The 24,793-nt window shown below is 41.3% G+C and overlaps 1 protein-coding gene across 4 annotated transcripts in view; it reads left to right on the forward strand.

Annotated features, from left to right (window-relative positions):
• tcf12 (transcription factor 12) overlaps positions 1-24,793 on the forward strand; it is a 345,003-nt gene that overhangs the window by 177,031 nt on the left and 143,179 nt on the right. For all 4 annotated transcript variants that reach the window (XM_073032902.1, XM_073032904.1, XM_073032903.1 and 1 more), the window contains one exon: positions 11,215-11,279. In XM_073032902.1, coding sequence (XP_072889003.1) covers positions 11,215-11,279 — 65 coding nt within the window. The remainder of the gene's footprint in view (positions 1-11,214; positions 11,280-24,793) is intronic.

Raw genomic sequence — 24,793 nt, forward strand, 5'->3', positions numbered from 1 at the left:
GAAATGGAGAAGATGCAGGCGAGGGTAACATTAATGGTGGAGGAAGGAAACCCTGTTCTTTGAAGGAGGAGGACATGTCTGATGTCCTGGAAAGGCTGCATCTTGGGAACAGATGTGGTGGAGACGAAGGAACTGGGAAAAGAGACTAGTGTTTTTACAGGAGATAGGGTGGGGAGAGGTATTGTCAAGATACCCATGGGAATTGGTAGCAAAACTAATGCTGTGAGTGGTGACTCTCTGAGTACATGAATCTCCCAACTATTGATAGATCCACTATTCGATATGCTAAGTGATATTCTTGGTCTAAGGCTATGTCCACACTAGACCAGATAATTTTGAAAACGCCGGTTTCGCATAAAAATGATAGGTGTCCACACCAAGCGTTTTTGAAAATACCTCCGTCCGCATTAAAACGGGTATTTGGGCAAATCTCCTCCTGCTGGGCATGCACAGGACACATCTACAGAAAACAAGTGACATGTTTGGTGTCGAATCTCGCTGTGAAAGTGTGCATTTTTGCAGTTACAGACTAGAAAACCTTAAAAAGGAATTGCCAAACAATGGACAGCTGTTGGCTCTCGCACAGGAGGACTTAAAGCTAAAAAAAAACACCAAATACTGGAGCATATGGAGGCAACCGACAGGGAGTTCACGGGACAGTATGACCCGGCTGACGACGAACATTGAAAAACTGACCAACTCTGTTGCATTAATAAAGCACCTTGTTAAATGTATGAAACATGTCTGCATCAGTATTATCTTGTATTTCCATACAATGTTACATTAGGCTGTTTCACATCTATTGTCAGAGAAGTACTTGCATAAATAGGTAAACCACCTTCATACGAGCAAGGACAGAAAACAGGGCAAAGTGAGAATACTTACTTATTCAGTAAGTTATGGGTCAAAGTATTTGGTGAGTACATTTCTAACTCTTCTGGCTTCAGTCTCGTTGCCGTCTGTTCTGAAATTGTTAGGTTGTGTGGCGGGTTGTGTTCAAGAAAACAAATGCCACGCTGCCGCCACTATCTGTTCCGGCATGTCACGACAGTGTTTTTAAAAATCTCCAGTTACCCCGTCCACACTACTCTGCCCAATCGGCGTTTTCAAATTTACACACTCTGGAGGGCATTTTAGAAAAGTTCCATTTTTGGGGGAGGAAAATGCCATTTCAGTGTGGACGGAGGGTCAAAACAAAGAAAAAAAAGCTTCAGTTACAGAATTATCCAGTCTAGTGTGGACATAGCCTTAGTGTTGTCTGGTTTGATACAGGCCCAATTAACGTCACTCCATTGTCTTGCACAGCATCTCTGAAGTGGTGAGCCCCATGCTGTGTACACAGTGCAGTTTGTTTGCAAAGCTGTCCTTTTAGCTTCAGACTGATTATTGCTTGCAATTTACATTAAGAACTGAAACTGGTTCTTGGTTACAACAAGAAACCAAGCAAGGAATGTTGGTTAGAAGTTTAACATAAAAACAACTCTTTGATTTCCTAGAAGTATCAGCTGCTGTGTTAGAAAGCTGAGATTGACAAAAAGCTCCCTGGGCCCTGGACAGTCAATATCCATTATATTGGCAGAGTTTGTCTTCTGCACATTGGTTGTTTAAAAAGTGTTTTTGTTTTTTTTTGTGAAATCTGCTGTACTTTTCCCTGAAAATGTATGCCAAAAAATGAATCTCAAGTAGTATATGGTAATATATATGTACTTTGTTAGCAAAGTTGCTTTGAACTTCTAAACTTTTGAGTGGTGTGTTCAAGTTAAATTAAAATCTCAGTTCCTTGGTGGATAGAATTCTGTTAATGTCTTATATCTTTGGTTTAAAAAGACTATTCAAACAGTGCAAAGGTTAGGAACAAAGTTTTCCGAAGTATGAAAATCAAGAAGCATTGCCGTTTCAAGAAGCACATTCCATGTGCTGAATGTAAATGCCATTTGAAGAAATTTGACTTAAAAGTTCAGAATCTCCATCTGGTATATGTACTCAATACATTGCAGAAATAGAACTCAATAATCACTCAAGAATTTGCTGAAAAATGTAATGATTTTTCAGTTGTTGAAAGGAAATGACCTTATCCAGGGGTTGTGGTGGGTATTTTGAAGTAATTTCTTGGTTCCAAATTAATGAGTATCCTTTGGGAGGACATATGCTGTGAGACAGCGCAATAGATAAAATGTTTGCATTCTTCCAAAATTATACTGTCATCTGATAAATCCAGATTTACTTTGCATTTTACAAACTCTTAAACTGCATCACAAATTTCACTTGCAATGATATAGTTGCATATAGTCTTTCACTTTTCAAGGAAGAATGGTTATACCTTTTCATAAAGACTATCCTTTTTAAAGATTAATTTCCCATTTGTGACTTGCCTGTTGACAACTAATCAAAAGGTGCTAAATCAGTTATAGAGTACAACTTCTCACAACACAAATAATTATGCCTACCTTGGTAGTAAATCTTGTTCCATATGAGAAATTTAAAAATACTTGGTCTGTTTCAGCTTTTGAACCAAAAATGGGGAACATTAAAATTTGGTTCTTCATTTAAACTAACTGAAATTTTGGTGAAGTAATTTTTGTTCTGATTTGCATTGAATAGCAGATTCTTCATTGTGGTTGTGCAACTAAAGTAACCTCCTTCAACCTGTATTTTAATCCAGTGCTTTTGGTTTCAATGAATTATGTTGCACTCTGTTTAGTTAAAGGGAAAGGAAGTGACCTATTCCAGGCCTCATTGAAAGGAATTCATGTAATGGTTTGGCTTACCCTCCTGATTTGTTTTCTTTATGTGAACAAGCATCTGGAATCTATTTATGTTATCTTATGGATATGTCCTTAACCCCTTGCTATTTCTCACTGATGTGACCCTTGGCTGTGTTATTTGAAAACACCAGCAAGTTCCACCAGTTTGCTGATGGTACACAGTTCTTTCAACACCCTTACTTCTTTTGATTTCTAGCTTTGGTTGAACTGTACTGTTGCCATAAAACAACAAATGTCATAACATAAGTCATAATAATTAATCTAATTTGATATACTGGTTCCCTATTACTTTTAAAATCTGTCCCTTCCTGCTTGCTTTTGCCTAAACTCTGCCCTTTTGAGATTTGACATTTTTCTTGCTGCTTTTAAATGTACTTTGCTGAATTTTGAATTCAATAAAGTCAATTCAATTCAGTTTTCAAACTACACAAATTTCTTTTAATTTATCACTCTCAATATTCTCCACAGTTTCCGCCATCTTTGATGGGGTCCCACTACCAAACACACCTTTACCTCACCCCAACTCTCTGCTTTCCATAGGGTTCGCACCCTCCGTAATTCCCTTGACCATTTGTCCCACTAATTTACCTTCTGGTACTTATCCTTGCAAGCAGATGAAGTGCTACATCTGCTCATTCACCTCCTCGCTTGCCTTCATTCAGAGCCCCAAACAGACCTTTTAGGTGAAGCAGTACTTTACCTGCAAATCTGTTGGGGTTGTTTATTGTATCTAGTGCTCCTGATGTGGGCCTCCTCTACTTTGGTGAGACCTAGTGTAGACTGGGGGATTGCCATGATGAACATCTTTACTCTATCCACACAAAAAAAAACAGGATTTCCCAGTGGCCAACCATTTTAATTCCAATCCCCATTCCCATTCCAACATATCTCTACATAGCCTCTGATACTGCCATGATGAGGTCACTCTAAGGTTGGAGGAGCAACACCTCATATTCCGTCTGGGTAGCCCCTAAACTGATGGCATGAACATTGATTTCTCTAACTTCCAGTAATATTTTGCTCTCCCCTTTCCCTCTTCTTCCATTCCCCAATCTGGCTTCCCTTTTACCTCTTCTCTTCTCCAGACCTGCCTATCACCTCCCCCTTGTGCCCTTCTTCCTTCCCTTTCTCCCTTGGTCCACTCTACTCTCCTGTAGATTCCTCCTTCAGCCATTTCCCACCTATCAACTCCCAGCTTTTTACTTCATCCCCCTCCCACACCTTATTCTGGCTTCTTCTCCCTTCTTTTCCAGTCCTAATGTAGGGTCTCTGTGCATTTTCATTCCATAGTCTGATCTGCTGAGTTCCAACATTTTGTATGTGTTACTCTTGATATTTGTTGGATTAGCACAGTACTTGGTTATCCACAGCTGCCCTATTGCCAAATCTCAACTGGAATCCCTCATAATCATTGCCTGTTACTTATGCAGTTTGCTTTTGATGGCAGTTTTAAAAAACTGCAATAACATTGTACACAATAAAGTCCAACAGCTACAGAGACAGTGCGATAGACTATAAGGCGCAAGAACATAAGGTAGCTTTGTGAGGTTAAGAGTCTAATTTCGGTAGTATGGAACCAATCAATTGTCAAATAACAGTGGCCCTTGAGCCTGGTGTTACATACTTCAAGGCTTTTGTATCTTCTGCCTGGCGGGAGATGGGAGAAGAGAGAATATCCGGGATGGTTGGGGTCTTTGATTATGTTGGCTGGTTTGCTGAGGATGGAGAGGCTTCTGTGCTGTGCTGAGCTGTGTCTATAACTCTTTTCAGTTTCTTGTAGTATATTGCAAGAGCAGTTACCATACCAAGCCGTGATGTGTCCAGATAGGATGCTTTTTGTAGTGCATTAATAAAAATTGGCAAGTCAACAGGGATGTGCCAGATTTCTTCATCCTCCTAAAGTTGTGACGGAGCTGGTGAGCTTTCTTGGCTGTGACATCTTTGTGGATGGAGCAAGGCAGGCAAGTGAGAAATTGTTTGGCACAGCTTCCTGCTATATGTGTATTGGTATTGAGGTTGGGTGGTTTGGAACATGTGCTTTATGGTATATACTGATAACTAAAGTTCCTAGAAAAGTTCACAGTACATTTATTATTAAAGTATGTATACATTATACAACTGAGATTAATCTCCTTATAGGTACCCACAAGACAAGAATTCCAAAAGAATCCATTTTTAAAAAAGACCAACAGACACCCAATGCGCAGAGAGAGAAAAAAAGCATAAATGTACAAACAATAAAAGCAAGCAATGGCACTCAGGAAAAAAAGAGAGTCCATAGACATGAAATCAGGAGCAGCTGGAGAAGGCCCACAGCCACAGCCTCAGTTCATCACACAGCAGAGCAAAATGTTGTGGAGCTCACAGACACAAAGCCTCGAGCAGCTGGAGCAGGCCCACAGCCTCAGTACCAAGAGCGGACAAACATTACTAAGCAGCAAGCAGAACTGGCCCAACCTTTGCCTTCGTTCTTGATACCCTGCCCTTTTCAATCTGTCCGACCTGGCATTTTTATCACCCAAATATCGGGTCATTCCTCACTCTAAGATGTGGGCCCTGTTGCTTCGATGTGCTCTGGGAATGATCCCTGCCACCACATTCTGGCCTGACGACCTTTCCAAATTGGCCCAGTGCTTAGATCGATCAGATCTCACTCTTGGTTTAGGCAGACAGGCTTTGTAACTCCTTTACTTTGTGTATCAGATTCTGCCTCGATTGTGTCTTGACCTTGCTTTGACCAGTTCTCCTTGAACATGCCTTGACCTTGCTCCTTTACGTCACACCCGCACTCCTTAACCCTCGAGTTAGCCTCGCCTTTGCTCACCTCTTCAGTGTTTGCTGTGATCGTTTACCATAACTTTTTTTAAACAGAGGAAGTGTTATTAATAATGCATTAGTTGTATTTCTTGCTTTGGAAACCACCAGGAAGATGTCTTTTATGTCATCACAGAAATTTACATGTGCTGTCTATATACTACTAAAATTCTCATGCTCTGTTTGTCTGTTTCTGACCTTTCAATTAGCCCAAATGGTGCATCACAGTGGCACTTTTTAGACTAAATCGACCTAAAATGCGCTAATGTATAGAATGCATTCGAAGTTCAGGGTTATAAATTCGAATAAATTGCTCACTCGTCAATCAACAGGCCCTGCTTTCCATAACCTGAGCCAATTCCATCTTTCATGGAAACTGCGACACGACACCATGACGCATGCGCACGGCCAGCCTCAGCAGCTCCTCACGATGCTCACAGCAGCGACACCAACCGCAGCAAAAGGGCAGGGCTATTACGTCCATTTAGGAAAGTGCCAACCACAGCATCCTGGAGGCTTTGGTGTTACTGCTTTGTATCTTCTGCTTCAAAAATGACATTGTCGTGATCCCAAGAATTCTCAGTTTATCAGAGGGGGAAGATGTCCCTCTTCAGTGGAGCCAGTTTGCAATACAGTCAAATACAGTCATGCTTTGCTATGACTGTACATAAGGCGCAAGGCCAGACCATGGAGAATGTGTTGAATTATCCGGAGAAACCGCTATTCCAGCGTGGTTAGCTCTATGTGGCTTTAAGTCGGGGGAAAAAGAAATGAAAACATTAGAGTATTCTTGAAGGGTGGCAGATCAACCAGAAATGTCATGAAAAGTGTCCTTCCTTAAACCAGGATGAGCTATATTTGTCTTGCTACACATCTCTCTTCTTTAATAAACTGAGTTTTTCTTACTTAATTTCCAAAGCTTATCACATCAGGCTGCACTACCTTTCTCTCAAAGGTATCCATTAAATATGAACTGGCAGGCTGTGCCAGGCATGGCGTTCAAGCTTCCAGTCAGGATGGGAATTTGGGCAACAAGCTGTAATCTGGTTTCCTAGGGGTGATGCTAAGCTGCTATGTTTATTTGAAGTTAAGGCAACTAAAGTTGCACGTACAATACACTTCTAAACAATTTTTTGAGTTATTTTGGAGTTCAAGAGCCTGACCATTTTCTACTTTGTTACAGAGTTGGTTTGGAATTGGCCATCATATAGCAAACCCATCGATATAATTATTTTCAGCCATTCCCATCAGTGTGTAAGCAGAGTACGGAAAAGAACAGTACTAAGGTTTAAAACAGAAAATTATAACCTATTTGAAGAGATGTGAAATATAATCAAGACTTTAATTAAATAATTCTAGCCTTATTGATGGATGGTAAATCTATATCAATGGGTTGTGGTTTCTGGGAGGCAAGACTGCTTTTATAAGGAATAATGAGGAACATAAAAGTAAAATCATGTGGATAGCAATAAAAAATGATGAAGGGTCATTCTCACAATCAAGCTTAGTCTGTGGATTTCCCAATTGTGGGAAAGAAGCAGATGAAGAAATTGCAGAAAAATTAAGGAAGTGATTTTTTTTTCCCTAAAGCTAAGGAGATTTCATTTGCCCCATTTGTTAATTGTGTACTGGAGGTAGAGGAAGTTAAAGTGAATAAGGTTTTAGAACTCCTGAGATATATAAAAGACTCAGTAGGAAGTGCAGGAAAAATCTATTCTGCATAAAGACAAGCAGACTAAGGACTCATGAGACTTCTTGAAATGCTTCTCTGAGCATTTAAAATAGACAAAGGAAGTATGTTAAATAAGCTAATCAAATTCGGAGGATAAATCTCACAGTCCAGATGGATTTCATCCACACATTTTAAAAGAATCTATCAAAGAGATAGAAGCATTATTGTGCAGATTTTAAAAATTGTTAGAAGAAAGAAATGTTCCCAGAAGAATAGAAGATTTTTGTATTTAAGTTGTGGTAGGTCCAATGAATTATTAACCAATTAATGTTACTTTAGTGGTAGGACAAATGCCAGAATTCTTATTCAAGTAAAGAATAGAGGTCTATCAGCAAACAAAATATAATAACAAATTGTTAGCATAGATTCAAATGAAAAACACTGTTGACTTTTATGAGAAGATGAGATAAAGATGCCAGTAAAGCTGTAAATATTTTTCTAGAGCAATACAGAATGTTGGAGGAACTCAGCAGATCAGGCAGCATCTATGGAAATGAATAAACAATTTATGTTTCAGGTCAAGACCCTTTATTGAGACTGAAAGGAAAGGTGAAGATGCCAGAATGTGGGAGGGGAAGGAGGACATGCCAGAAAGTAGTGGGTGAGGCCAGGTGGGTGGGGGAGGGGAGATGAAGTAAGAAATTGGGAGGTGATAGGTGAAAAAGGTAAAGGGCTAGGGAAGGAAGAATCTAATAGGAAAGGAGAGTAGACCATGGGAGAAAAGGAAAGAAGAGGGGAAGAAGGTGATAAGCAGGTGACGCGAAGAGGTAAGGCCAGAGTAGGGAATTGAAGAAGGAGAGGGGAAAAAATAACTGGAAGTGGGGGAAATTGATGTTCATGCCATCAGATTGGAGGCTACCTAGACATGAAATATGAGGTGTTTTTTTCCCTCAATTTTCACAAAGCCTTCAGTAAGGTATTCTAATTTTCATTTGATTAAAGTTGGAGAATATTGAGTCAAGTCGCATTACAGAATGGTTGCTGGGTGATTCGGATAGAGTAGGAGTGAGGAATGTCTATGGACAATGGAAGAAGGAAATTTAGCAGATTGCTTCAAGCATCGTAATCACAAGCAATTCTGCTGATGCTAGAAATCCAGACCCACTCCCCCCCACACACACGCACGCGCACACGCACACACGATACTAGAGGAACTCAGCAAGTCAGGCAGCATCTATGGAAATGAATAAACAATTGATCTTTTGGGCCAAGAGCCTTCATCAGAAAAGGAAAGGGGAAGATGCAAGAATAAAAATGTGAGGTGAGTTGAAGGAGGATAAGCTAGAAAGGTGAAGCCAGGTAGGTGGGAATGTTAAAGGGCTGGAGAAGGAGGAATCTGATAGGAAAAGAGAGTGGATCAACAATTTGGACTCAAATGTTGAATCTAAATCTAATCTAAAATTTTCAAAATTTGTTGGTAATAATTAGGGTGAGAATAAAAGAAGGCAAAATGAATTTGGGTAAAAGGACAAATGATTAGCAAATGAAAGTGAATACTGATAAATATAGGGTAATACATTTTGTTAGAATAGAAAGGTCATTCATACTTGGAAAGATGGCAGCTTTGGAGGGATGAAGGGCTCTAGTACATAGTTACACCAATTAATAATAGTTGTGCCACAATCTGATAAGGATATTACATTTGAAAAAGCAAAGCAGATACTAATGTTTATTTCTAGAGGAATAGAATTGAAAAGTAGGTAAGTGTGGGAAAATGTATCAAAATGCAGTGACGATATTAAAAGTACAAAAGCATAATATGGCTTGGAAAAAGCCATTCAGTTCTTCAATTGCATGCCTGCTCCAGCAGATTCTGTTCCTGTTTCATTGTCCTGTGTAACCACGTGACTTACTCTCTCATGCCTGTCCAGTGCTGTTTGGTTCTTTTGTCATTTACTTGGACTGGGTAGTAATTTATAGTGACCATTTTATTTGAATAGTCCATCACCATATCTGGAACAAATGTTCAGTTAAAATATTGTTTTAATTGATTCTATTAGAGGAATATAAATTATTCAGATCTAGAAACAGTTGATCTAGAAAAATTGTTTCAGAGCAATAGCATTATGAATTTGGTTTTAGTGACATTAATTTGAATTCTATATGCCTTTGCTTTTCAATTTTGAATTGGAGCTCTTATACTTGGCTGGCTAAGATAGTATTAAAAGATATGTGTCACTTTGTACACAGTTTACAGAAAAGTTTTTGATTTTAGTTATTGGGATTGTTTCAAATTATGTAATCTGCTAATTTAGTTTGTTTTTGTGCTTTGCAGCTCTTAAGCCAGATTGCTTTCCTAGAGAATTTTTGAAGCGTATTTCAGATTATGCAGGAAATTTTATATATATATATATATATATATATAAGCATTGTGTCATAACTGTTTCTTGCAGTCATAATGAGAAAATGAGAGGGGAGAAATGTATGAAATATTGGTAATATTTTTTCAGTTATGTTTCTATGAATTAGAAAAGCAAAGAAGTATGTTACCAGCCCATGTTTATAATCATTCCTTCTGTTTTTCCTTTTCCCATCCTTCAGCAGTCTCTATATTTTGAACAGCTGAGCTAAGATTTTTTTTGGTTGGCACTGGGTTGAATGGCAAATTCTGGACCGGAAATTTCAATGATTCACCCTACTATATAAAAAAAATAGCATTATTTCTGGAGGAAAGAAAAATCCTTTGACCTTTACCTAGCCTCTAGTTTTTACAGTCAGAACCTTCCACCTTCCTGTTCCAAGACCTTACATGCATTGCCATCTTTACCCATGGCTTTATTTGCTTTAGCTCCTGCTACTAACAAATTGTATCACCATCATAGGTTCAAACCATTGTGGCTATTTTTTTTTATCACTAGGGCACCTTTTTACAGCGACAGCTGTTCAAAATATTGAAAACTGGTCCATAATATGGAAAAGTGACTTGGGCAGTGGGATGTTTATAATGGAGAAAATGGCAAAAGGATCTGGTTGATTTTAAAAAGCTAAAAGTTCACAAATTTAAATTTTTTAAAATTCTGTACCTTATGTACCTGTGTGTATGTGTGTTTGCATAGCCTGTAAAAGCTGATTTAACTTTGAGGGTTTGCACCTTTGAATTTATAGGTTTGTTGGTGTGTACTTTGCAACCTTGGTGCACTTCACATTTGTGGAAACCACTTCTATTAAGCATTCATGTTCTAATAGTCCTTAATCTTTTGTGATAAGTTCAAAACGTCAAATAAAGAAATAAAAATAGGCAGTTACTTTTTTTTATGACGTGCATCTCTTCCAGACTTTTTTGCCCAAAATCTAAAAAAAACATTTGTTACCATTCTAGTTATTCCTCAGTGTTACTTTTGTAGGAACAATCATTAAATATTTGATTTTGATTTGATTTTTTAATGCCTTGAGTCCAGCTAAATATCCTATGTAGATTTCATTCGGTATACAAGCTTTACGTACCACCTCTTGTAATTCTAAAATACAACAGTATAGATCCATTTACTTAACATTTCTTCAGAAGTCAACTTTTTCAACTCAAGAATAAATCCAGTGAATCTTAATTTTGTTAATTCTAAGATTGGTATATCTTACCCCAAGGCTGATGAAAACTGTGTATACTCGAAGTATGTTCTCGTCAAAGATGTAAGGAATTGCAGCAAAACTTCCTTGTTCTAATACTCTGTCCCCTTGTCAGATAGCCCACTATTTCATCCTGAATCTTTCTGATTGCTAGCAGTACTTGTATGCTAAATTTCTCAGTGGTATGAAGATGCCCAAATCTCTTTGAGTGCCATCATTTAATTTAGCGTTATTAATCAGTGATGTGCCATTCTAAGCACCTAAAAGATGTTTGTGTCTCTCCTCTAATTTGCAGCACAAGATGATCTTGTATACTAATTGACTTCTATTTGCTTCTAGGAAAAGTTTCAGAGAGAGGATCCCTTCCGCCTTACAGTCGAGATCCAGGCCTACCAGTATGTCAAGTAAGTTTATGCTCTTCATTATTAACTAAAGTGTTTTGACAGCACTTTTGGGAAGCACTCTGCATGTAATTCTGAACAATGCACAGTTAATGTTTTGTCCTTATTTAGATCACAACTGCATGTGAGAATTTATTTTGATTTTTTTGTATATTTTATCATTTCTGTCCTTCCTATACCCATGACAGAGAGCCATCATATAGGAATTTGGTGATTTATCAATCTTCAACTTCACTGTCAACATTTAGATAATTTGTCTCAAAGTTTTTGAAAGTATGTATTTAATCATTTCTGATAAAATATTTCAGTTGTTACTATGCATTTCAAGGTTTCTGATTGTTAGTTGTATATTCAGAACTATAACTTACAGCTTTTATCTACTCTTGATTTAAATTGTGATAAATTTTAGTGACTTTCATTACTTGGCTATTTCTATAATTATCTGGCTAATGAAATCTTGCAAATGCTTAAATATAAATGATAATATAAATAAAATCTATATCTGCCCTTTTGGAGTATCATAGCAGTGGAACACTTGCACTTTTAGAATTCCTTCATTTTGTCAAGGAGAGGAATGTCATTTGTATTAATTTATGGACTCCATGTTGCCATGTATATCTTTTATTGCCAGGAGAACAATGAATTAGGGCAAGGCCAGTTTTACTAGACTGAGAAGTGATGTCACAAAAGTGGACTGGAAACAGCTACTAGAAGGTAACTTGGTCTCAGAGTAATGGCATATTTAAAAAGGAGATTCACGGCATTCTGGGTAAATATGCTCCACAAAGAAAAAGAGAGACACTCACAAGTAAAGCGCCCCAGATGACAACGTGTTTGGATAGGGCAAAAAAAGGAAATCAGACATGAAGAGTTTAATACACTAGTACTAGAAGAGTATCAAAATGAAAGTGCAAGTTTCAAAGTAAATTTATTTTTATAGTACGTATTTATCACCGTATACTACCCTGAGATTCATTTTCTTGCAGGCATTCGCAGTAGAACAAAGAAATACAATAGAAACAATGAAGAATTACAAAGACTGCCAAACAACCAATGTTTATAAGAAAACAAACTGCAAACACAGAATAAATAAACAAATGAATAATACAGAGAACATGAATAGTAGAGTCCTTGAAAGTGAGTCCATAAATTGTGGAATTAGTTCTGTGTTGAGCTGAGTGAAGTTATCCACACTGGTTCCAGAAGCCTGATAGTTGAAGGAAAATAACTGTTCCTGAAGCTGGTGGTGTGGGATTGAAGGCTCCTGTGCCTCTTTCCCTATGGCAGCAGGGAGAAGAGAGCATAGCATGAATTGATGGATTCTACTTTCTCATGGCGGAACTTGTAAATGTACTCTGCAGTGGGGAGGACTCTTCCTGTGACAGACTGGGCTGTATCCACCACTTTTTATAGAGTTTTCTGTTTTTGGGCATTGGTGTTTCAACATCAGACCATGATGCAACCAGTCAGGATGCTCTCCATAGTGCATCTGCAGAAGTTTGCCAAGTTTTAGATGACGTGCCAAATCTATGCAAATTGGAGGTGCTGCCATGCCTTCTTTGAAATGGCACTGTGTGCTGGTTCCAGGACAGATCCTCTGAAATGATAACAGCAAGGAATTTAAGGTTACCGACTCTCTCCACCTTTGAATCTCTAATAAAGACTGGCTCATCGAGTCATAGAAAAGCACAGCACAGAAACAGGCCCTTCAGTCCATCTAGTCTCGCCGAACCATTTAAACTGCCTAGTTCCATCGACCTTCACTGGGACCAGAGTTCTCCATAACACTATCATCCATGTACCTATCCAAACTTCTCTTAAACTTTGAAGTTGATCTCACATCTCGCATGCACCATTTGCGCATTTGCACACACTAGTGACCCTCTGAGTGAAGAAGTTTCCCCTCATGTTCCCCTTAAACTTTTTATCTTTCCTCCTTAACCCCTGACCTCTAGTTGTAATTCTACTCAACCTCAATGGAAAAACTTTGCTTGCATTTACTCTATTTATCCCTTCATAATTTTGTGTACCACCTTCAAATCTCCCCTCTGTCTTCTACGTTCCAAGGAGTAAAGTTCTAACCCATTCAGTCTTTCCTTATAACTCAGTCGCAGCGACATTGGGACCTAGTCAAATGCCTTGCTAAGGTCCATGTAGACAGCATCCACTGCCTTGCCTTTATCAACTTTCTTGATAACTTCCGTGAAAAACTATAATGGTTAGACACAACTTGCCACACAGGAAGCCATGTTGATTATTCTTAAAGCAGTCCAGGTCTATCCAAATACTTGTATATCCAGTCCCTTAACAACTTTCCCACTACTGCCATTAGGCTTACTGGCCTATTATTTGCTGGTTTATTTTTAGAGCCTTTCTTAACAGGGGTTCATCAGCTAGCCTCCAATCCTCTGGTACCTCACCTGTCGCTAACAATGATTTAAGTATCTCTGCTAGGGCCCCTGCAATTTCTACACTTATCTCCCACAGGACTGAGAGAACACCCTAACAGGCCCTGGGAATTTATCCACTTTAAGACAGCACACACCTCCTCTGTCATCTGTATAGGGTCTGTGAAGTCAATGCCGCTTTGCTTCACATCTATAGACTCTGCCTGTCTCCTGAGTAAATACAGATGCAAAGAATTAACTTAAAATCTCCCCCATCTCTTTATGCTCCATGCGTGGATTACCATTCTGATCTTCCAATTTTGTTTCTTGTAATCCTTTTTGCTCTTAACATATCTGTAGAATCCCTTGCAATTCTCCTTCATCTTGTCTGCTAGGGCAACGTTATAGCTACTTTTAGCTTTCCTGATTTCTTTTTTAAGTGTTCTCTTGCATTTCTTATGCTCCATAAGCACCTCATTTGTTCCTACTTGCTGTGCACCTCTTTTTTATTCTTAACCTGGGCCTTAATATCTCTTAAAAACCAAGGTTTCCTAAACCTGCTGTCTTTACCTTTTATTCCAACAGGCACATATAAGCTCTCAACATTTCGCTTTTGAAGGTTTCCCACTTACCAGGTACACCTTTGCTAGAAAACAGCCTGTCTCAATCCACACTTGCCAGATCCTTTATGATACCCTCAAAATTGAGCTTTCTCCAATTTAGAATCACAACCTGTGGGCCAGACCTATCTTTTTCTTTATCTACTTTGAAACTAATGGCATTATGATCACTAGATGCAAAGTGTTCCCATACATAAACTTCTGTCATCTTTCTTTTATCTTTCCCTAATAGTAGGTCAAGTATCGTACACTCTCTCATTGGGACTTCTATGTACTGATTAAGAAAACTTTCTTGAACACATTTGCCAAACTCTATCCTGTCTATAGTCTGTCTCCAGTATAGGAGTTCCAGTCAATGCGTGGAAAGTTAAAATCACCTACTATAACAACCTTATGTTTCTTGCAACTGTCTTCAATCTGTCTACAAATTTGTTCCTCTAAATCCCACTGGGTGGTCTTTAATACAGTCGGCCCTCCTTATCCGCGAGGGATTGGTTCTGGGACCCCTCGCAGATACAAAAATGCGGATGCTCAAGTCCCTTATTCAATCTGTCTCAATGTGGTCGACCTTAGGACCCAGCGGAACCCCAGACCTTATTTAACCTGTCTCAGTGCGGTGGAGCTCTGAATCCACAGTGTTTCTGTTCACGAAAATAATCACGATCACGATGGAAAATAAAGTGGAAATAATAAAGGGACCGGAAAGAGGTGAAATGCCATCGGTCATTGTAAAAGTGTCAACAGTTGGAACAATTTTAAAGGATGAAGTGAGAAAGGTCCTGCCCCGATGAAAGCTACAATTATTACTAAGCAATGCAGTGGTTTAATTATTGGGTTTTGGGGTTTTGAGATTTTGATCCTCCACATCAACCTGGCATGGATGGAGAGCACAATCGGAAGCGGTGTGTCACTGGATCGAACTCGGGAATTTCTGTTCCTGAGCCCGGCGCTAAAACATACGTTCTTAAGTGTTCTAAATGCATAGAAAGGCAAAATATATACTATATACTAAGACAAACGTTTGAATAACTGACACTAAATAATACCGGATGTACCTGTTCCGACTTACTTAGTAAGAGAACATTGATTTTTTTTAATCCCGATCCACGATAACACACGCACATCCTCCCATATACTTTAAATCATCTCTAGATTACTTATAATATCTAATACAATGTAAATGCTATGTAAAATAGTTGTTATACTGCATTGTTCCAAGATCCAAGATGGCGGTGCGACGCAGCTTGCAGCGGCCTCTCCGGAACTAATTATCTGTTATTTGTAAAGTGGGGTGCCGTGCGCAATCATAATCGATTGAAAACGGATGTGGAAGCATGGAGAAACATCGGGAAATTCCAGGAAGACCTTCTTCGTTGCTGCTGTGAGGTCCGGGACTCTGCTGGGAAGAACAGGACCCCAGTCCTCGGGGTCGCATTGCAGATGGCCATTGGCGGGGCCGTCTTAATATGCTCGGCAGAGGATGGTGCTCGGAGAAGCTGTGCTGGAGGGGATGGTCGTCGGCTCGGAGGTTTGACGGACTCAGGTCGCTTTCGGTGTGTGCTGCGTCTGCGAGGCTGGTTTTGACAGAGCTTTCATTCTGTGCTGCGTCTGCGAGGCTGAGTCGGGCGGCGCCTTGGAAATCCATAGCGGGGTTATTCCCTTCTGCCGCAGGCGTGGGATGGCGAGTCTGTCGGGGCCCTGGGGACTTGTGGAAACTGTGGTGATTTCTTTTGAACTTACAGTCCTTTAACATCTTGGACTATTTTTACTGTGCCTATAGTCTTTTTTTTAATCAATTATGCTATTGTTTGCAATGTTGTAACTATATGTTGTAATTATGTGGTTTTGTGCAGGTCTTGTAGCTTTAGTTTTTGGTCTTGTTTTTGTCTGGTGGATTTGGAGCTCCTTTCTGGGGAACGCACTAGACGGTAGCGCGATATTAATACGCAGCAGCCTCTCCGGACTCTGGATTGGGGATTGCCAAACATTACGTGGATTTTCTGGTTTAGTCTGTTTTGTCATATGCTTTTGTGATATCATTCTGGGGGAACATTGTCTCATTTTTTAACTGCATTGCATTTGTGGTTTCTAAATGACAATAAACTGAATCTGAATTGTTTAGGGAATAATGACAAGAAAAAAAAAGTGTATATGCTCGAACAATAAGTGCTGGAAGAGCATTTCTGGGTTTTCTTGATTGAATTTGCAGATAAGGAGGGACAGCTGTATAGCCTTATTAATGCGATCATGCCTTTCTTATTCCTCAGTTCCACCCATAACACCTCATGAGTTGTCCGGCCTACCCTGACTGAGCACTGCTGTGGCATTTTCTCTCATTAGTAATCCCTCCCGCTCCCGGAATATTAAGATGCCTGTCCTACCCTTTCTGCAACCAAGTCTCATTAATGGCTACAATATCATAATTCCATTTATTGATCCATGTCCTGAGCTCATCTTCCTTTCCTCCTTCCCTGCAATACTTTATGCATAACTAAAAACATCATTCGTACTGTGCTCAATCTTTTGATTCCTGACTTCGAGGTCTTAACATCTGTCTCCACACCCTTTCCACCATCTATTCTGGTACTCTGCTTCCCATCCTTTGCAACTCTAATTTAAACCCCACCCCAGTCAGCACTAGCAAACTTTCCTGTTAAGATATTAGTCCCCCTCCAGTTCAGGTGCAAACCGTATCTTCTGTACATGTCTCACCTTCTCTGGAAGGTCCCATGATTCAAAAATCTTCAACCTACCTACACGAATTTCTTAGCCACGTGTTGAACTATATAATCTTCCTGTATCTGGCCTCACAAATGGGCCAGTTAGCAATCCTGATATCACAACCCTGGAGGTTCTGCCCTTTAACTTTGCACCTACCTCCCTGAAATCAATTTGCAGATCCTTGTCACTCTTCCTACTTATGTCATTGGTACGTACGTGGACCGTGACCTCTGGCTCTTCACCTTCCTACTTAAGAATGCTAAGAACCTGGCACCTGAGGGGCAATATACAGTCTGGGAATCTTGTTCTTGTCCACAAACCTCCTTTCTGTTCTCCTAACTAATGAATCCCCATATCACAACAACACACCTCTTCTTGGCCCTTCCTTTCTGAGTCACAGAGCCAGGCTTAGTGCCACGGACCTGGCTGCTGTGACTTCCCCTTGCTATCTCATTCCCCCCCCCCCCCCCCCCCCCCCCAACCCTCTACAGTATCCAAAGTGGTATACTTATTGTTGAGGAGGGATAGCCACAGGGGTACTCTGCACTGGCTGTTTAACCCTTTTCCCTTCCTGTCACCCTGTTTCCTGTGTCCTGCACGTTGGGTGTAACTTCCTGTCTGTGTCCTATCTATCACCCCCTCAGCCTCCTGAGTGATCCAGAGTTCATCCAGTTCTAGTTCCAACTCCTTTAGCGTGGAGTGTTAGAAGCTTCAGCTGGATGTACTTCTTGCAGGTGTAGTCGCCATGGACCCATAGTTTCGTCCTCTTATTTATTTTCAGCTCTTTGGTTTTGTTGAGGTTGTTGTTGTGGCACTGTTCACCAATCTCCCTCCTAAATGCTGATTTGTCATCACCTTTGATTCAGCCAATAAGAGTGGTATCATCAGCAATCTTAAATATGGCATTGGAGCTGTACTTAGCCTCACAGTTATAAATACATGAAATTAGAACAGAACTTGTGAAGGAGAAGGTATGAAAATATTATGATAGGAAAAATCAAAATAAAACTCACAGGTGTTAAGTACACCAGCTTAATAAAAGAAAGTAGTGCTTATTATGGACAAAGAGGACAGAATTTAATGCAGAGAACTGAGCTGAAACCTTTGGCATGTTGCATCAGTAGGGAATGACTGATAATTGGGAGGATATTGAGTGTGTGGGGTGTGGAGGCATTAAGGTCTTTGGAAGTTATGTTCAGAGGCACATGATGTAGGCAGGTTGTAAGTGAATTTTCTGCAGCCATCAATACTAAAAAGAGGAGGGTCCAAATGATGCTGATGTTGCGGTTAAGATGATCGTTAAATATTGGAGATGTAAGCATGGAAAAGGAGGTCAGTAGTTTTGAGGGTTACAGCTCTTCAAGAGCTAATGTTTAAAACATGATTATTGTTTCTGTGCTTTCAAATGGTGTTTTTTTGGTGAAATATTGTTTTCCTGAATCCCTCTAATCCTTCTGAAGTTATGTCATATTTGTATATCTTCTTAGAATCCTCTTTGTTATTGTGATGGTCAAAACTGTACCTGGCGATCTAGCTGTAGTCTTATATTTTTCTGGTATGATGTCCTTGTTCTTGTATTCTGTGCCTTAGCTGAAAAAGGCAAGAATGCCATAAACTGTTCAACTGTTTTTTTTAATCCATCTTAAAACATAGAACACAGAACACTACAGCACAGGGACAGTCCTTTCGGCCACAATGTTGTGCTGAACCAAATAAATTAGTAATCAAATGGCCAATTTAACTAATCCCCTCTGCCTACACTATATCTTTATCCTTATATTTTCCTCACATTCATGTACCTATCTAAACATCTCCTAAAAGTCCCTAATGTATCTGTCTGCCTCTACAACCACCCCAGGCAGTGCATTCCAGATACTCATCACTTTGTTTAAACAAAACACAACTTGTCTTTCACATCTCCTTTGAAATTACCCTCAGTCACCTGAGATGCTTGCCCTCTGATATTAGACCTTTCAACCCTAGCAAAAAGATATTGCCTACTCTAACTGTGCCTTTCATAGTCTTATAAACCTCCACCAGATCTCCCCTGAGCTTCTGCAGCTCCAGAAGAAACAATCCAAGTTTGTCCAACCTCTCGTTATGTAGATTGCTATTGTGCCTTCTGCAAATTCACAACATCCTTCCTATAATCCTGTGACCAGAACTGTGTGCTATACTCCAGAGGCGGCCTAGAGTTTTATAAATCTGCAATATAACTTATTCTGCATGGAGGTCGGTCACCAGTGGGATGCTTCAGGGATCTGTTTTGGGACCCTTGCGGTTCGTGATTTTTATAAATGACCTGGATGAGGAAGTGGAGGGATGGGTTAGTAAGTTTGCTGATGCCACAAAGGTTGGAGGTGTTGTGGATAGTGTGGAGGGCTGTCAGAGGTTACACCGGGACATTGATAAGATGCAAAACTGGGTTGAGAAGTGGCAGATGGAGTTCAACCCAGATAAGTGTGAAGTGGTTCATTTTGGTAGGTCAAATATGATGGCAAAATATAGTATTAATGGTAAGACCCTTGGCAGTGTGGAGGATCAGAGGGATCTTGGGGTCCGAGTTCATACGACACTCAAAGCAGCTGTGCAGGTTGACTCTGTGGTTAAGAAGGCGTACGGTGTATTGGCCTTCATCGATCATGGAATTGAATTTAGGAGCCGAGACCTAATGTTGCAGTTCTATAGGTCCCTGGTCAGACCCCACTTAGAGTACTGTGCTCAGTTCTGATCACCTCACTGCAGGAAGGATGTGGAAGCCATATGGAAAGGGTGCAGAGGAGATTTACAGGGATGGTGCTCGGATTGTGGACCATTCCTTATGAAAACAGGTTGAGTGAACTCGGCCTTTTCTCCTTGGACTGAAGGAGGATGAGAGGTGACCTGATAGAGGTGTACAAGATTATGAGAGGCATTGATCATGTGGGTAGTCAGAGGCTTTTTCCCAGGGCTAAAATGGTTGCCACAAGAGGACACAAGTTTAAGGTACACAAAATGCTGGTGGAACACAGCAGGCCAGGCAGCATCTATAAGGAGAAGCACTGTTGACGTTTTGGGCTGAGACCATTCGTCAGGACTAACTGAAAGGAAAGATAGTAAGAGATTTAAAAGTAGTGGGGGGAGGGGGAAATGCGAAATGATAGGAGAAGACCGGAGGGGGTAGGTTGAAGCTAAGAGCTGGAAAGGTGATTAGCGAAAGTGATACAGAGCTGAAGAAGGGAAAGGATCATGGGACGGGAGGGGGGGAGCACCAGAGGGAGACGGAGAACAGGCAGAGAGTGATGGGCAGAGAGAGAGAGAGAAAGAAAACAAACAACTAAATATGTCAGGGATGGGGTAAGAAGGGGAGGGGGGGCATTAACGGAAGTTAGAGAAGTCAATGTTTATGCCATCAGGTTGGAGGCTACCCAGCCGGTATATAAGGTGTTGTTCCTCCAACCTGACTTTGCATTCATTTTGACAGTAGAGGAGGCCATGGATAGACATATCAGAATGGGAATGGGACGTAGAATTAAAATGTGTGGCCACTGGGAGATCCTGCTTTCTCTGGCGGACAGAGCGTAGGTGTTCAGTGAAACAGTCTCCCAGTCTGCGTCGGGTCTCACCAATATATAAAAGGCCACACCGGGAGCACCGGACGCAGCATACCACACCAGCCGACTCACAGGTGAAGTGTCGCCTCACCTGGAAGGACTGTCTGGGGCCCTGAATGGTGGTGAGGGAGGAAGTGTAAGGGCAGGTGTAGCACTTATTCCACTTACAAGGATAAGTGCCAGGAGGGAGATCGGTGGGAAGGGATGGGGGGGACGAGTGGACAAGGGAGTCGCGTAGGGAGCGATCCCTGCGGAAAGCAGAAAGGGGGGGGGAGGGAAAGATGTGCTTGGTAGTGGAATCCCGTTGGAGGTGGTGGAAGTTACGGAGAATTATACTTTGGACCTGGAGGCTGGTGGGGGTGGTAGGTGAGGACAAGGGGAACCCTATCCTGAGTGGGGTGGCGGGCGGATGGTGTGAGGGCAGATGTGCGGGAAATGGGAGAGATGTGTTTGAGAGCAGAGTTGATGGTGGAAGAAGGGAAGCCCCTTTGTTTAAAAAAGGAAGACATCTCCTTCATCCTGGAATTACCAATCTCCAACCTGGCACTTATCCTTGTAAGCAGAACAAGTGCTACACCTGCCCTTACACTTCCTCCCTCACCACCATTCAGGGCCCCAGACAGTCCTTCCAGGTGAGGCGACACTTCACCTGTGAGTCGGCTGGTGTGGTATGCTGCGTCCGGTGCTCCCGGTGTGGCCTTTTATATATTGATGAGACCCGATGCAGACTGGGAGACCGTTTCGCTGAACACCTACGCTCTGTCCGCCAGAGAAAGCAGGATCTCCCAGTGGCCACACATTGTAATTCCAAGTCCCATTCCCATTCTGATATGTCTATCCATGGCCTCCTCTACTGTCAAGATGAAGCCACACTCAGGTTGGAGAAGCAACACCTTCTATACCGGCTGGGTGGCCTCCAACCTGATGGCATGAACATTGACTTCTCTAACTTCTGTTAATGCCCCTCCTCCCCTTCTTACCCAATCCCTGACATACTTAGTTGTTTGTGTGTTCTCTCTCTCTCTCTCTCTCTCTCTCTCTCTCTCTCTCTCTCTCTCTCTCTCCTCTCTCTCCCCCCCCCTTTCCCTCCCTCTCTCTCTCCCCCCTCCCTCTTTCTTTCTCCCAAGGCGTCCTGTCCCATGATCCTTTCCCTTCTCCAGCTCTGTATCACTTTCGCCATCCACCTTTCCATCTCTTAGCTTCATCCCACCCCCTCCGGTCTTCTCCTACCATTTCGCATTTCCCCCTCCCCCCACTACTTTCAAATCTCTTACTATCTTTCCTTTCAGTTAGTCCTGACAAAGGGTCTCGGCCTGAAACATCGACAGTGCTTCTCCTTATAGATGCTGCCTGGCCTGCTGTGTTCCACCAGCATTTTGTGTATGTTGTTTGAATTTCCAGCATCTGCATATTTCCTCGTGTTTACAGGTTTAAGGTGCTGGGGAGTAGGTACAGAGGAGATGTCAGTGGTAAGTTGTTTACTCGGAGAGTGGTGATTGCATGGAATGGGCTGCCGGCAACGGTGGTGGAGGCGGATACGATAGGGTTTTTTAAAGAGACTCCTGGATAGGTACATGGAACTTAGTAAAATAGACTATAGGTAAGCCTAGTAATTTCTGAGGCAGGGACATGTTCGGCACAACTTTGTGGGCCGAAGGGCCTGTATTGTGCTGTAGGTTTTCTATGTTTCTATAACTTGACTTCTTACCTTAATGCCTCTACTATTAAAGACAAGCATGCCATATGCCTTCTTAAGAGTCTTGCCCTTAACTGTGTACTGTCTCTTTACATTTGACCTACAATGGTGCAGCACTTCACATTCAGTCGGGTTAAACTCCATCTGCCATTTGTCTGTCCATATGCGCAACCGATCTTTCTCTAGCTGTCACACGAGTGAATCTGCAGATGCTGGAAATAAGTAAAAACACAAAATGCTGGCAGAACTCAGCAAGCCAGACAGCATCTATGGGAGGAGGTAGTGACGACGTTTCGTTCCGGAGGATCCGTTGATACCCCTGCCCCCCCCCCTTACCCCCATCCCTATCTATTATTTTAGTCTGGTTCTCTTTCTCTCTCTTTTTTCCCCCCTCACTATAATCTCCCCCTGTCCCTACCTTTCTTTCTCTTTTATTTCCCATAATTCTCCACCTTCCCCCTAGCCCATTTCCCTCCAGCCTATCACTTCCCAGCTTTCTACTTCATCCCTCCCCCCACTGCTTATCCCCTCTCCACCATCCCATGTTACTTCACTCCTGATGAAGGGTTTTGGCTCGAAACGTCGTCACTACCTCCTCCCATAGATGCTGTCTGGCCTGCTGAGTTCTGCCAGCATTTTGTGTTTTTATATCTAGCTGTATTGTTTGGCAGTCATCTGAACTTTACACAACACCACCAATCTTGTATCGTATGTAAAACACCACTTGTATAACACCACTTATCTACATTTTCATACAAGTCATTTATATACATCGCAAAGAGCAGAGATCCCAGTACGGATCGCTGTGGACACTGCTAATCACAGATCTCCAGCTTGAATGTCCGTTAGACTGTTGGCCTCTGTCTTCTATTAGGTTGATCAGTTCTGAATCCAAATGGCCAATTTACCATTGATCCCATGCATCTTAACCTTCTGGATGAGCCTCGCAGGAAAGTCCTTGTCAAGTGCCATACTAAAATCCACGTAGACATCCTTCGTCAATCACTGTTATCTTGTCAAAAAACTCAAGTTAGTAAGAAACTACTTACCCCACACAAAACCATGCTGGCTCTGCCTAGTTAGGTGATGGTTTTCCAAATACTCAAATTCTTTCCCTAAGAATTCTCTCCAATAACTTCCTACCATTGCTGGAGACTCACTGGTGCATAGTTTCAGGGATTATCTCTGGTTCCCTTCTTGAACAATGAAACATTAGCTATTCACCAGCCCTTCAGGACCTCACTTGTAGCTACAGAGGACACAAGACCCCAACAATTTCTTGCCTTTCTCTATAGCCTGGGGTATACCCCATCAGGCTTCTGAGGGCTTAAGTACCTTAATGCTCTTTAAGAAACACAACACTACTTCCTCCTTTACTTTAAAATGGCATCGATCTCTCTCTTCTCCATGCCCTTCACCTTAGTAAATACGGATGCAGAATACTCATTGAGGACCTTGCCCTTAGTCTCTGTATGCAAGTAGATATTCCCCCTTTTATCCTTGAGTGGTCCTATCTTCTCTCTAGTTATTCTCTTGCTCTTGATAGATGTACAGAATGCCCTAGGATTTTCTTTAACCCTACTTCCCAAGGATTTTTCATGGCCCCTCTTGGATTTCCTAATTTCCTTCTTGAGTTCTTTTCTGACTGCTTTATAATCCTCAAGGTCTCTGTTTGATCCTAGCTTCCTAAGCTTTACATACTTTTTCTGTTCCTTCTTGACTAAATTCATCACCTCTCTTGACATCCAAGGTTCTCTTACCTTGTCATCCTTGTCCTTCCTTCTGACCGGAACATATCTGTCATATACTCTGTACAATTAGCCTTTGAACACCCTCCATTTATTTGATGTGGACTTGCCTAGTTAACTCTCCATAGTTTCTGCTGAATGCTTGTAATTTGGCCTGCTCCAATTTGATATTCTCTCATCAGGTGCATACTTATCCTTATCTATCACTACCTTTAAGTTCAAGGAGCTGTGATCACTGTTCCCTAACTGCTCCCCATTGAAAGGTCGGTCACCTGGCCAGGCTCACTACCCAACACCACAGTAGTGCAGCCCCTCTTCTTGTTGAACTATCTATATAATTTACATAATAAATGTACCCTCCTGGATGCACTTAGCAAACTCTGCTCCATCTAAATCTCTTGCACTAAAAAGGTCCCAGTTTAAACCCTGTTGTTTCTGCACCTTTTATTTAATCTGCCTTATATTTATTCTTTAATGCCCTGGTGGCTGTTGGGCGTAGGGTCTGTAGTAGAATGGTCTCTGCATGGCCACAACATCATAGTTCCATGTACTGGTCTGTGCTATTAAGTTCATCACCTCTACCCATAATACTCGTAGCATTAATATGCACACAGTTTCAGACTATCTGTCTCTTTATATCTATAACTTTGCTCATACCTGTTTTCAACTGGCTCTGACATCTACCTTTCTCTCCATCCCCCCACTTTCTGACTTGTTGCACTGGTTCCCACCCCCTGCCAAACTAGTTGAAA

This window comes from Hemitrygon akajei, chromosome 30 (assembly GCF_048418815.1).
Source record: "Hemitrygon akajei chromosome 30, sHemAka1.3, whole genome shotgun sequence".
Taxonomy (NCBI): domain Eukaryota; kingdom Metazoa; phylum Chordata; class Chondrichthyes; order Myliobatiformes; family Dasyatidae; genus Hemitrygon; species Hemitrygon akajei.